Below are 15,135 nucleotides of genomic sequence, written 5' to 3'. Positions count from 1 at the left end.
GAGGTTCTCTTTCTTTGCTCTACCAAAATAATTCTAAGGACTATGTATACTCACTTGTATTGGTAGATTGAGATTTTCTCTCTTGCAACATCACCCACGAATTATTTTGACAGAGGTTCACTGTCTTGAAGAGTTATGAGCTTGCTCTCTGCAGACGTCTCGGATTAGGTCACGGTAAGGATGCCGTTAATTTGTTACCTTTGTTGCCTCTTCTCGAGCAAGATTGCAATACAATTGAGGGTTTATCCCTATCATCTGATTGTAGATTGTCAATTCAAAAGAATTTTTTCAGTATTTGGAAACAAATAAATGAGTGGTGTTGGCCTTCACATCAATGAACATAGATAATCTCATTTGTTTACCGACTGTTGACTTCTAATAATCCCACACATCCGGTGTGCTAGTCCAACAAGGGCATGGTTCCTCACATGTTAGACCAACTTCTTCTTCCTCATCCACAACTACTCCCCCACCCTCGCCCCCTCCTCCTCTCCCACCGCCACATTCAACTTCACCAACTTCAACCACAGAAGACTCGAAGGAATCAGTGCCATCAAATTTTGATGACCCTTCAAATGAACAAATAGAGATATATCCCTTGGCAGAAGATGAAAAATTAGTGGAGACTGTTGTGGTAAAGTATGAAGAAATTAGTGAGACCTTAAATGCTACTAGAAGTGCTTTTTTTAAATCAGAGTAGATTGAGAAGGATTCTCTTGATTATTGCAAGCAATTTGAGGTAGGCTCATGCAGTGGAAATGCTCTGACAATTGCAGAATATTTTGTTGTGGGGCACGGGAATTCACAACTGGAGGCTGTTGTGTTGTCAATAAATGGATGTCGAGAAGACCAAAGCAATGCTGAAGGTTTTTCATTACCTTCATGTAAGCTTGATGGAGGCTCCGTTGTTTTAGTGGTTCATCCTCACATGTACAAGGTATGTGAATGAATCAACCATCATTTGCTGCAACTGAATCTGGATTGCAGTTGTCAAAGGTTACTGGTAGTCTTTCTTTGTCCACTCTCCCATCGTCATCAGCCATAATTCCAAGCTCCCCATGGGAAAGTTGGGGCTTATCTCTTGCATCTAGCTCAATCAAAACAACAAGTGGATCCTCTTGCAATGGTGGAGGAGTGTAAAATCATCAAAGAGCTTCATCTCCAAGGTTGCAATGGGCCCATAAGAAAATGAGAGGAGAGAGAGAGAGAGAGAGAGAGAGAGAGAGAGAGAGAGAGAGAGAGAGAGAGAGAGAGAGAGAGAGAGAGAGAGAGAGTTTGAAGTTGAAACTAGACGCTCAAAAAGGTGTGGGGGTGCAACGGATGGCTAAAGATGGGAATTGTCTCTTTCGTGCAGTAAAAGATCATGTCTATGGAGATTTTGAAATTCAATCACCTATATTTTTGTCTTGAAGTCTATGCTTACATCTTGAAGGCATGTGGCTCTCTGCAAGTGCTCGAGGAGCTTCCTATTCGGAGTGCAGACTCTTGGAATGCATAGGTCGTGGGATACACACAAAAAGAGCAGGGCCAAAAAGCTCTAGGATGTTTTCAACTGCCTATCCAGAGTGTGGACTCTTGCAATGCACTGATTGCAGGATTTGCCACAAGAGAAAACTCTAGTCTATTTCTAGGAAATGAAACCACCTACACATTCATCTTGAAGACATGTGGCTTTACACAAGATGTTGATATGGGCATAAAACTTCACGATTATATTGTTAGTTAAAGGATCTTGAAAAAAGATGTCATGCTTGGCACAATCTTGGTTGATATGTATGCCAAATGTGGTGCATTTGAGAAAGCAGAAAAGTACTTGAGGAGATTTTTGTTGCCTCTTGGAATGCATTAATTGGAAGATGTACGCAACAAGAGCAAGTCCAAAAAAGCTCCAGGTTATTTTCAATGGATACACGGCATTGAAATGCATTGGTCTTGTTGCCTGGGACTATGTGTATGTCACATATGGTGATCTTCAAAACGCACGAAAAGCACCCGAGGACCTTCCTATGTGGAACGCCGCCACAAGATCGCAGAAAGGGTCTCTATCCAGATGCAATCAACTACGCCTACATAGGAATTCAGCAAATGCAATCATGTAGGCAGCCATAGATATTAGAATTCATGATATGATCGCTAGTCAACGTTTGTTGGGAGTACAATTTCATGCTTGGTGCTGGTTTGATCGATATGTATACAAAATGTGGTGTCCTCACAATAGCACAAAAACTTCTTGAAGGGTATCCTCCGTGTGTTGTTGTCTCTTGTAGCGGGTTAAGTGCAGGAGATGCCCAACATCGTTGATGCAAGGAAGTCCACTAGCGATAGAAATTCAATTGTGCGATGAGTAAGCATTATCATTTTTTGATTTTTGACACTGAGAACGTAGATAACGAACGCATTGAAAATTGCACGCTACCGTGGGAATGGCATGTTCCCTCCTATTATAAAAATTGGGGAAGATTGTGAAAACTCCCCTATGCAAGGAGACTTGCATGTTTTCTTTTTTTTGAAACATAAAAAATGGAACAACAAACAATAACATTGACATCTTGTATGATCATGAACATTGAGCTTGACAAAACTCTTAACACTCCTTGTGGTTTTTGGTGAGGTACCCCTCTGAAGCATTACGATCAATAACCAATTTTTGTGGAGGTACACCACTAAACCACGATGATCGGTATCCCAAACACTCTCAGGTAAAAAAATCTAACACTCTTTCATGAAATATCTCTCTCTCTCTCTCTCTCTCTCTCTCTCTCTCTCTCTCAGTTTCCAATATTTTGTTCGATCTCAATTTGATCTAACATAGCTAATGAAGCACTCTAGTTCTTCTCATTGTTCTAAGGAGAGTGAGAAGAAGCCTGAAAAGAAGCGCAGAAAGAAGAATCCATCCTGCTCTCCATCATCATCAAGCTCATTTGGATTAGGGAGTTCCTCCTATTTAGATAGAAATTCTCTCAAAGTGTGCAAGCGGAGAGGCCATTGACACTCTCATGCTGTTTGGAAGAGAGCATCTTCTCAAAAAAAGTCCAAGAAAGGAGGCAAAAGCAAAACCTTCCTCTCCTTTAATGGAGCTTTTGGCATCCAAAAATTTGATGTAGCCTTTGGGAATGAATTTTTTTTGGAATCATCCAAACTCTGACAAGTCGCCATTCATCTCCAAAAATTAGCCTATCAATAGTGGGCAAGCCTACGCTCCAAAGCAAAAGCTCCAAGGAGAGTTGGAAAACATGTCGAGTTGTTATCATGAAGTCATTCTTAACTAGTGATGGGTCTTTTGACCATGTGATTATGGTATGGCGGAGACTAAATCTTGATGATGGAGAGAACATGAAAAAATATGTGGAGAAGTTTTGGGATCTCAAAGCTAAAGAGACTATATCAATGTACAAAGACCCCATACAATTTTGGAAGTTATCCACCACTCAATGGTAGCCTTCAACATCAAATTCCATGATTCAAACAAGGGTTCCAAGCCAAAGGAGAAGGGGAGAAATTAGAATCAAAATGTTTCTATCAAGAGTGAAGTATAAAGACAAATCTAGCTACTAAGGTAAAATTTGATTATCACTTGAAGATATAGATCATTATGGTAAGAATAATAGATGTTTTAAATGTGGTAAAAAAGGTCATCCTTACTGCACATTCTCTCAAAAGCATGCAAAGAAGAAACCCCCTAGAACTGTAATGGTATCTATTCAAGAAGAGGGTAGGTTTCCACCTAGAAGTCTTGTATGCTATGCATGGAAAAAAGTCAGAGAACATGATGCACTCATCCTCTTTGATTTTGATTCTACACACAATTATATATCTATGGGATTAACATCAAAGATAGGGATACATGCTCATGAGATGGGACAAACATATACTGTTGAAGGACCCTTTGAAGGCCTAGAGACTCCAATCACACTTGTGATTGGAAAGCTAAGGCTTCATGTGCAAGGGTATGTGGACAAAGATAATTATCTTATCTCTCCACGCAAGAATGAGGATGTGCTACTTGGAGCACCATACTTTGATTGTATGGCTACTTCCATCAAGGAGTGATAGCATTTTAGCACAAGGGTAGAGACATCACTTTGTGAGTCAATGAGAAGGGGCACACCATCCCCATTGTATCTCATGACTCCTTTGACAAATCATTTAAGACTTCTATTTTTGCTTATATGATATTTGTCAAGGATGCTCCTAAAAGGAATGCTCTCTTCTAATGGTTCTAAACAACCTTCCAAACTCACTGAAATTACAAAAATTTGGGCTCTAAATTATGTGAAGTATATGCATTGGAGTGCTCCATGACCATAAAAGCTGCAAGTAATGCTTCTCAAGGCACACATACTCTCTCTTTATCTCTCTCTCTCTCTCTCTCTCTCTCTCTCTCTCTCTTGTCACCGTAGCCTTGCACACACATAAAACCTTTCCTACACTACAACACACAAGAGAAATGCAATCCTCATCCTCACTCTCTCCTTCAATGGATAGAAAGGATTAGCATAGGAGATAAGAAAGAACTAAAGAAAGAGAGTTATGCCAACCAAGAGGATTTAGGAAGACTCATGCAAGGGTTGATATAGGGAGTTGGTTACAACCTCCCACAACTTCTTAAATCACACGACTCCTCTCCTTTTTCTTTTATTTATTTAAAACTTGAAAAAATACAAAAAATTATAAACCCTAGGATAGGATTTTATGTGCACATGGACAATGGCTTTGACTTTGCATAATAAGAGATAGTTTATATACTTTGGCTTATGATGTGCGGACCCACTAATGTGCTAAGCATTTACAAATAATATGGTGCAAAATTGTATAGCAACGAGGTTACCATATGCATAGATGCCAAATGAACTTGGATAAAATTCATGACTTCACAAGAAAATCCACATCTTCTTAGGCTTTTTGTGATGAAATTGGAGGCTATCAGGTTCACAAAAAGTAGAATGTGATTTCTAATCATTTATAAATAAACATGCTGATATTTTTCTCGATGATATCCTAGGAGATTTACCTCCTAGAAGGGGGGATGACGATTATAGAATTGCGTACATACCAAGATTCTCTCCTCTTAACAAGCCTTCTTATCAAGTCTCACCGGTTGACAATCTTAAAATTGAGTTCATACCAGGATTCTCTTCTCTTAACAAGCCTTCTTATCGAGTCCCACTGGCTCAATAAGAGGAGATTATGTCACAAGTCAATGAACTTGTGCAAAAAGGAATGGTAATACCTAGCTCTTTGCCGTGCTATTATCCTATATTATTAGTGCACAAAAAGGATGGTACATATATAATGTGTATAGACTATCATGCCTTAAACAAGTTGACAATAAAGAACATATTTTCGCTTCTGAGGATTGAGGATTTGTTTGATAAGGTTCATGATCTACCTACTTTAGTTGAATAGACCTTAAAAGTGGCTGTTGTCAAATACAACTTGCATCAGAAGATATTTACAAGATAGCCTTTTGGACTACCTTTGGCTTGTATGAATATTTTGTCATGCCTTTTGGGCTAACATGATGAAAAGAATTTTTTGTGTACATGTATAGGGCTTACACGGGAGTATTCTTTGATGATGTCATAGTCTACTCAAGTCCTTAGAAGAACATAAAGAGAATCTCAATGTAATATTTTAAGCATTCCAAGAGAATAATCCATCCATTAACTAATGGGACAAGTATCTACCTCTAATTTATGCATACAACACACATTCAATCTAATCTAAAGTAGCATGTCAAGCCTCAAAGAATAATCCATGCCATGTTCTAGCCCTATACTTGAAGGGCCTAAATAATCTGCCAACCATGATGGGAGATGTTTAAGGTAAGTTTAGATTATGAAAACTAGCCCTGAGTTCAAGTCTACCTCTTTTTTATCCTCTACTTCTTCCTCTTTTCTCTTCTCCTCTTCTATGGTCTTTTACTCATGATCTTTGCCCCCTTTTTTATTTCGTCTTTTTCTCGTAGGACATGAGAAAAAGAAACATGCATCCTTGGCCATATTTCTATTTGTATTGCTCATTTTAAGTGTGAGTGGGTGACTATAAGAAATCGGGGTGATATTTTTACAGTTTCATGAAGCAAGGGGATAACTAGATTTTGGTATGACAACATTATGGTTCTATAGGCAATACAAAAACCTTACAAAATTGAAAATATGGTGTTGGCACATGCTTTCACATCCAACCACACAAAAGACTTATAGAATTGAAACCAACAAGATGAGCCAATTGCAATGAACAAGTAATTCTCATTGATATCAAAATATTTTGTACAAACTGGCAGTTATAGGCAACAATGGGTACAAACTTCCAACAGTAATGGCAATAGGGTAGGACTCTAGCTAGGGAGTAGAGTCTATCTTGGAAATAGATGCACAATCCCCTTCTACCACGTCCTTCTTACACATGAATTTTTTTCAATTCTTTTCGGGATTCGCAAGCCGTAAGAGCAAATGAAACTCGAAGGGGGGGGGGGGGGGGGGGGTCACTTAATAATTATGTGACTATCATGTGAGTGCAGTAGCAAGGGGTTATTAAATTTTATTTATTCTCACATTTTCACATAAAGAAGGGTATCATAAAATGGAATTGCAAAACAAATTTACAGATTGAATAACAAAAGGTTGTATTTTATTTGTAAAAAAGTCACAGATAAGAAGTTTTAAAAATAGTCCTTGAACACACGTGATATACACAATTTGTACATAATGACCCCATCAAGAAAAAAACAAAGAAAGACTATGACACACACAAGCAAAAAATGGTAGAAAGAAAAAAATCATTATTTACAACTATTTTGCCATCTATTTCAAAAGTAAAATCTTCAAGCAAATCTATTGCTCCATTTTGTAGATCTTGTCTCACTAGTTGTGATGTGCACATGTATCTTATCTTCAAAAGGTGTTCATTTTCATCCACACATCAATGTCCTGGATAGGCTTCTCAGTATAATCATCCATATTTTGGTCTAGAGGGACCAAGTGAGCATTACATGTTTCCATCAAGTGTTAAAAAAAATGACAAGATGAAGTTTTGGCTATGAATCATATATTTACATGTAATGAAGCTAGTTTGGACTTTGCAAATGGTTCAAGAGATTCACTCTTTTTCAATCTCAACCTTCATCCACAAATTCTAGAACAGCTTCTGTATCTAGTCACTTAATTGACATCATGGTTCTAGACACTTTCATAATTACATTTGTATAAACATCCACAAATAAAATGATGGGCATAAAAAATTGATACTATAGTCTGTCTTCTTGCAATATGGCCTTTACAAAATTTTGGATTTCTTCACTCCTAGAGCTTTCACTTGTTGTCAAGATTGGGAATTGCCACTCTCCATGTTATAAGGCAGTGAAAGCTTTAAGAAACTTCCCCATTCCTTCATTGATGTTAGTGGAACATGGAAGTGATCATAAAAGAATACCCCCTTCTCTGTAGGAGACGCATGAGTTCTCCCTTTGTAAATATCCTCTCCAATGGAGCCATTCTAGACATCAAAAATATCAATGACACACTCCACCAACTACCAATTTTATGCTTGAGGGATACTGGTATGTTAGGAGCATAGTAGCACAAATAAGCAAAAGCAAAGTGGAAAGAAGATTCAATGATTTAGTGCAAAGAACTGAATCCCTTACAATTAGCATTGTGCAAAGGAAGATTGACTCTGGGATGGAGGTGAAGCTGCTTGTGCACAAAGACATGTTCCACTAAAACTTCCGTGGCTATCTTCTCAGCTCTAGAAAGCTCAATGTCTTTTACTCTTTCCTTTTAGCATGAGAATAATTTCTTTTTTTTCCTTCTCCTCCTTTACTGCATGATTATCCAACTGCCCTTGGTTACATATATTGGGATCCACCAGTTGTGTTCTTTTAGTGTGCCATAGGTGGTGATGGATTCAATAGATATGCTAGGGCGTTTGAACTAGGTGGATTCTATTGCTTGAAGAAGATGACACACAAAAGAAAGAGAAAAGGAGGGTATGAGGAAAAGGAGAGATAGGAATGTGGTGGGAGGAGGAATGAGATGGGAGTAAGAGGAATAAGAAAGTGGTGGGAACATTCAAAATCTCTTTTTTGTCAGTAAAAGAGACCTTGAGGTGAAATCATCACATAGCTGAAACTCAGACAACGTTCATTTTAGAAATTTAGACAATATTTTTAAAATGAAGGCTCCATAATGAAAGTCCTCCCCTCAAAGGCATAGAGTACAATCTCTCTAGATGCTAAAAGGCAGAAATGACCTCAAACTTCCCCTAACAACGAGCACTTTAGCAATAGCTAGAGCCATATCCAAAACAAATTCTACACTAAACCTACACACCGATCCATTGCCCAATCATCCTTGCTATTGGGATATGTTCTTGGCAATTGCATTGACTCATTAGCCTTTGGGTGAGATTGGTTTAGAATTTGGTTAGTGTGAGTATATTCCTCTACTAAGATTTCCATTGGCCATTAAATTGCTCACATTATTAGTCTTAATGACATGCATGTTTAGTATAATTTTCTTCTATTTGTTTCCAATGATTGTTTGCAATTTACTAGTTAATTCAATCTCCAATCTGTGTGTGTGTGTGTGTGTGTGTGTATGCATGCGTGTGTGATTGCACACACACAATACATCACTCTATAATTCTTTATTGAGCCTACGAGAGAATGATTTGGTTCCCCCTTAAGCTCTCTACCTTGTAGTTCGATCACAATTTCAACCCTTTTTCTCAAGACAATTAAGTCCCCTCAAGTGTTCGTGAAGGACTATAATTGATGAGTAGGTCCATCCAATTTTGTTAGCCAGCTTTGTTAGATAGAATCTCAGTAGATCCTCTTGTGCCTTTGACTATAATTGACGAGTATGTAGGTCTTCCCAAGGGACTACATATAAGCCAATTGACACATGTTTTTAATCTTGTTTTTCCATATATCTTAAGCTATCAAATATTTATAGTACCGTGCATTTGGATTAGCCTCACATACCATCTGTCCACTTGATTAATTAATGGTTCTATTCTTGGACGTGTGTGGTAGAGAGTTGTAAAAGCACATTATTAAGTCAGATAAAAAGGGGCAAAGCTTTAAGTTTTTTTCTTTTGTTTTTTGAAACGCTCTTTAAGAGCTTGATTTGAATTATATTCTTTCTGTCTATCTTGTTAGGAATTCAAAGTATGCCAAAGGACCGTCAGTAAGCTTGATTATTCTCCCAATGCTCAACCCTCACAGTGCACACACCCAATTGTCGTTGGACTCGCAAATGGAAAGAATTAGGTTATATTCAATCAAATATTCTATTTGTATTGTGGACCAAAAGTGATAGCACTATCGCTCAAGAGAGTATCACTAGTGTCATAACAGTATCGCATACACTAGCTCACTTGGCACACATTAATACAATGTATGGCAAAGATCTGTACTTAGAGTTATGTATGCGGATGAAAGCACGAGTGGGTGTTTTTCTTTTGTATAACTATTGTATCACATGCATTCAAAGGGGACTATAAAAAAAATTTTATAAGTGAAATTTTTATGATTTTCATACACCTTTTTTCATTTAATCTCTAATTTTTTAAAGCTCTTTAAATAATACCTCTCTATAAGAAAAATAAAAAATGACCTACTATTGAATCCACATGATAGGTACATATATTATAGGTGACTCCCTCGAGGAGATCAAAAGCTTTCCGATATTTGCACGCTTTTAAATTGTCCACCAAATAGAGTTGAATGATTCAAGAAAGTAACAATTTGCTAGGTGGTACGATTTTGGAAAGATTTGTGTAAATGGTATCTAAAAAGATCCTTCCCGAGTTGGAAATAAAGCGTAAACAAAAGGGGAGGAAAATGAAGGGAGTGCACTAGGGCAAGGACATGTAGCATGCATTCCATGTATGATCTACTTGGGAAGAGAGAAGGAATCAATGTATGATTTACTTGGGAAGAGAGAAGGCCTTGTGGTGAGATGAGAAAGTCCAAAAGATGGATAGACTTTTCGTGAGGCTGTATAGTGTGAGCAATGGACGTGATGCTCCTTTGCTTGGATGGTAATCAAGATAAATATGTGTCTATCATACAGTTATGGAAAAATTCCAAAAGAGATCTCCAAGGTCGAATTTCAACTAATTGAAAGGGATGTCTTGCTTAAAGAATGGTAGCTTCTAGGACGCTTGGATGTGCTCCCATATTCTAAATCAAAATAGGTTTCCAAGATATCTTACCTAAGCCCTCAACAAATGAATACGTTGCTTTTGTGTGTTTGTGTGTGTGTGTTTCTTCTTGCACTTTTGTTGGACTCTCTGGGATTCCTCTTTTCTTTTTACTACCTTGTCAATGTGCGCGTCTTTTCCACTAACTCTCTCTCTCTCTCTCTCTCTCTCTCTCTCTCTCTCTCTCACACACACACACACACACACAGAGAGAAAGAAAAGAGAAAAGAAGAAGAGAATTTTAACGTCGTAGGAAACTATCCCAAAATACCTTAAAGATCTATCCGACGAGGAGAGTTGAAGTCAAGACTTGTTATGAGAGAGAGAGATGGAGATGTGTATTAATATTGAGGGAACACTATCAAAATGCCCCTGCAATTTATTGAAACTATCAAAATACCCCTCAAACCTCAGAACTTGTCAACAAACCCCTCATATTTGGGAAAATTTCTCAAAAAACCCTACAACTTTGGCCAAAATTTTTCCAAAATGTCTTAATTTTTTCCAAAATTCCCTAACTATGTCTCGGCCATCTCATAAACACCTCTAACGACAATTGTTTTTGCAGCTCTTTACAACAAAATTGCTTCTCCATGGATACAAGATGAACTAGAATTTTAGAAGATATTGTGACTCTCCTGATGAAAAGATTCAATATTTGTGCCACTATCTGTGAGCTCATTGATGAGAATTTTTGCTTAAAGCAGTTAACCCTAAATTATCAAAACAAAAGAACTAAGAAAAAATTGGAGCAATCTATCAAAACAGGTATGTTGGAGTTTTTATGGAAACACGTAGAATTTGGAAGGTAATTGGGGGATTTTTGCCAAATTTTAGGGCAATTTGGGTAAATTTTTCTAAGACTGGGTTCAGATGGGGGTTAGTGGCAGCACTCACCTCGGCCTACTCCCTCCACCCTATTTTTTCACAAAGGCTGGCGGAAATGACAAGGAGAAGCAAGCAGAACAACACGTGATTGGTTCCTACCTGCGTAACCCAGTCTGAAGACGAATACACGACGTTCGTCCGGGTGGGGGTGGGGGGGCCTCGTTGATAAGTGACACGGACAAAACTCATGGGATCACGGTTGGAGATGGATCAACCGTTGATCGCACAGAAATGTAAATACAAAATTTACATTTCCCTACTACGCATCGGCCCGTCGAGCCCACGACCTCCCCCTCTGCGGCCTACAACCTTAACCACATGCGCTATCGCGTCGATCCGACGGCCCAAATCGCGCACCTGACCGTTAATATGCGCCTGGCATAGATCCCGTGAGTCGGACCCCGTGTCACTTATAAACGAGGTTTTGGGGGGGGGGGGGGGGGGGGGGGGGGGGGGGGGTTCGTTTTCTCAAGGTGGGTCCGGAAATAGAGAAGTCAATCACCTCCAATCGTTGAGCGCCACAAACTTTTCAAGCCCGTTTCAGTTTGTTGCCTAAAATGGTTATGTACATAGGGATGTGCGTGTTTGAGCTACCAAAAATGGTCCAAGCTGCAATTTTACGGAAGGTCATGCAAAGATTGGGGCGCAAATTGGGAAGACCTGCCTGGTTCAAGGCAGGACTCAGGAGTCGAGATCTGCTATATGGAGTCAGCATGCCGCCTTGACTTCATTTGCAGCTACTGTATAGATAAAGGTCAAGAGTTCGACTCGCACCTTCGTCTCCGTGGGTGCGTGGCGACGTGCTTACCCAGTCAAAATAATTTTATAATTTCTATCTTATTTTAATAAGCAACAAAGGGTCCCTTAAGATCTGCACTGCAGGGAGCGATGTGGCAGCACTGCAGGGAACCGATTTGCCTCTTCTGTGCTGCACTGAGATTGGAGCCAGGACCAGGTCAGTGCTCTCCACGAACTTGCTTTAAGGCTTAACCCATCTTCAAAGTTCCTCTCAAAGGTGGTGCATGCTGCTCTCTCTCTCTCTCTCTCTCTCTCTCTCTCTCTCTCTGTGTGTACGTCTTGAGCTCAAACCTTGTCCTCCCCCGACGCTAAAACCTTCTCTTCTCTGTATGTCTAAGCGGGTACGCACGACGTCCAGTACCCCATCGCTGCCTTCACCATTCGATCAGCGCAGCGCATGCGGGACAAATATTGCCAACGCCAAGCGTCGCCGATCACGAGCCAGGCCCAGACCCCCTATCACACATCTCGCTGCCCAGAACAAGGCCCACTTCAAAGCAATCGTCCACCACTTCACAAGCTTTGGGTGCCCACCTCACCACTCCCTCCTTTTGCCCAATTGCCCTGGCATCATCATTCCCTCAACTTCTCATGACAACCTTACTACCATTAACGTCCCTGCATCATCTTCTTCAGCTACCACCGATTTCTATGGCTCCTCCATAGCCGAAAGCTTGAAGTCCTCCCTTCAAATGATCTTCTCGTGCCTTCAACTTCTACATACGACTTCCTCTAGCACCATGATCAGCAATCACAGTGAAGCTGACCTAGGCATATACAAGACAAAGAGTGCATTACTAATGCAACAATTGAGCTTAGCAGAAGGTGCCTCACAAGAAAGTCATGGGGTCATAGACTCTTCGACGCTAGGTGCAAATCCTTCTCCTACTTCTCGTGGCGGCAACACTTGGGAGGCTGCATTTGAAGCGACCAATGCATCAATTCTTCATGCTTCTGAAAATTGGTCCTCCATGCAGGGAAGAGAAACCGATGAGGTTGAAAGCAAAGCCATTACATACGAAATCGGTGAGGGTCTCTTACAGCCCTTCTTTGAAAGCAAAGGAGATGCCACCTTCAACGTCATGAGCCCTATTGAGGGTAATATAAATGTGAATGTGGAGGAAGAGCTTCCCTCTCCTACTAACAATACATTGTGTATGAAAGACACAGCCAAGGAACTAGAAATCTTTTTACTAGGGGGGGACAATACTAACATAAATGAGGGGGACTACTCATTTTTACATCAAACTTCTTGGCAAGCATGCACCAACTTTTTCCCTTCGAGTTGATGCCTTCTATATGGCCTTTAAAGTTCACATGTAGCAATTCCACAACAATCAATCGGTTGTGATTGGAAGGATTATAACTAAATAGAAGAACATATTAGTTGTCAATATGCTCTTTTCTTGAAGTCTTTTCTACCTTCTCCCTTCAAAAGTAAATTATTTCCAAGATCAAATTTTCAACACCCATCTGTATGCGAAAAAGTGAGAAAAGATAAAAGTAAGTAATCCCCCATATTCAACCCACGTGATAGGAATTTTTTAATTGAACTCTATTGTCTTATTCAATCTAATCCCACATCTAGCTCTAAATCTCCAACCTAGAATAATTGTCAAAGTGACCAACTCATTCCATTTTGGCAATCATGATGATGACGAGCTTAAGCTTACAACAAGAACCAATCTCTTAATTGGAATTTGGAGTCAATTAAACATTCGTGATTCTACCAAGACATTCAACAAGAGGAAGGAGACCTACTACAATATTTGCTAAGGATCAAGAAACAATCAGCACGGTGGTTGAAGAATTAGAGCATAGCTTTGATGATGGATATCAATCCCAGAACAAGGAAAGAGATGCCAACCCTTGAAGGAGAGGCACCAGGGGGCTTGGGGACTCTCAACATTCATCTCTATCTAGAGGAAGGCATTTAGAGAGGGCTAAAAGACGCTCTCATTTTCATGGGTCTCAAAAAGTCAAGCTTGAAGGGAAAAGCAAAGGTTTAGACTAATACCAATGATTATAGTAGGCAGAGAAGAAAAGAAAAATTACATGGGAAAGTAGACCAGAGGAATGAACTTGATATTGTGACAAAAATAGACGACCACTGTAATAACAAATGGGATGTTGATATTGACTATTACAGCAAACACCAGAAATGGAAAGGAAGTCTGATCACAAGGAGAAACCAAGATGCAGAGAACGAGAATTGGATTAGTACAAGTCCAGACATGGGGAAAGGTATCCCACGAGTAATCATCATACATGTAGACCAATGCATAAACACCACGTCAGTAATGACTAGCGAGACGCACAAAGAATGGACCATTTATGGCTCAGATTAGAGTAGCTATGAGGATGGTGATAACCTCGTGAGCATTCCTTCACCCCCTATGCACACAGATCTCCCTTTTTCAAACACTCCTTATGTATCTCCTTCACCTTTAGTATCTATTACATGCATCAACACACCTAAGTTCTCGTGGATTGCATCATCATCCTCTTCTAATGAGTTCTCTTTCTCTACATAGAGTAGAGTCCAACAGAGATGGTGAACCGTGTTAAGTATGGAGCCTGATTTACCCTTGTAATTTTATGTGGTAAAAGCGCACATTTGTAAGGTCCCCATTATGAGGAGAAGCCATCGTGCGTGAAGGAAAATCACTCACCGGAAACCCAATTTTTCATGGACAAGAATCAAGGGCAACTTTAAAGGCCTCGGGGGCGGAGGTCCCCGAGACTTTTTTTCGCCGGAATATTCTTTTTCGCCGGAATATTATGGCCGGACGGCGGCCGGAAAGTGGTCGGAAAACAACCGGTCGGTTGGCCGATGGCCGGTGGTCGGAAGTCAATGGCCGGTGGTCGGTTGCCGAATTCAATGGCTGGTGGCCGAATTCAAAAGCGGACTTGTCTTCTCAAGGGCGGCCACACATGGGCGGATTGGAGGGTCCGATTTGGACTTATTCGCACAAGGGCGGCTACACATGGCTGTCTCTCATAAGAGAGGGCAGCCCTTTTGGCCTATAAAAGGAGGCCATTTCTACACACAGTTAATGACGCAGACAAGGAGTCTTCAGACAACTCTAGTGCACAAGAGGAAACAATCAAGGTGTCAGTGACCGGAGCTATCGACGAAGTCAAGGACCAGCAAGAAGTTCAAGAAGTGATGCTTACACAAAGCTTTAGTAAGTGCGTAGAATCTGCTAAACCCAATGAAATGGCAGAGAAGCTTAATTA

At 40.0% G+C, this 15,135-nt stretch overlaps 1 protein-coding gene and 1 pseudogene across 1 annotated transcript; both read left to right on the top strand.

The window, feature by feature from the left end:
* Positions 1 to 388: 388 nt before the first annotated feature.
* Positions 389 to 1,410, top strand: LOC147417598 (uncharacterized; annotated as a pseudogene).
* Positions 1,411 to 12,128: 10,718 nt separating this feature from the next.
* Positions 12,129 to 13,206, top strand: LOC147417597 (uncharacterized). The gene has a single exon (XM_086507533.1). The coding sequence runs from the start codon at positions 12,225 to 12,227 to the stop codon at positions 13,182 to 13,184; it is 960 nt and encodes a 319-aa protein (XP_086363659.1). The 5' UTR covers positions 12,129 to 12,224; the 3' UTR covers positions 13,185 to 13,206.
* The last annotated feature ends 1,929 nt before the right edge of the window (positions 13,207 to 15,135 follow it).

Source organism: Adiantum capillus-veneris, chromosome 30, assembly GCF_014529385.1.
Source record: "Adiantum capillus-veneris isolate H3 chromosome 30, ASM1452938v2, whole genome shotgun sequence".
NCBI lineage: Eukaryota > Viridiplantae > Streptophyta > Polypodiopsida > Polypodiales > Pteridaceae > Adiantum > Adiantum capillus-veneris.
This window is presented reverse-complemented; position numbering and strand designations above follow the sequence as displayed.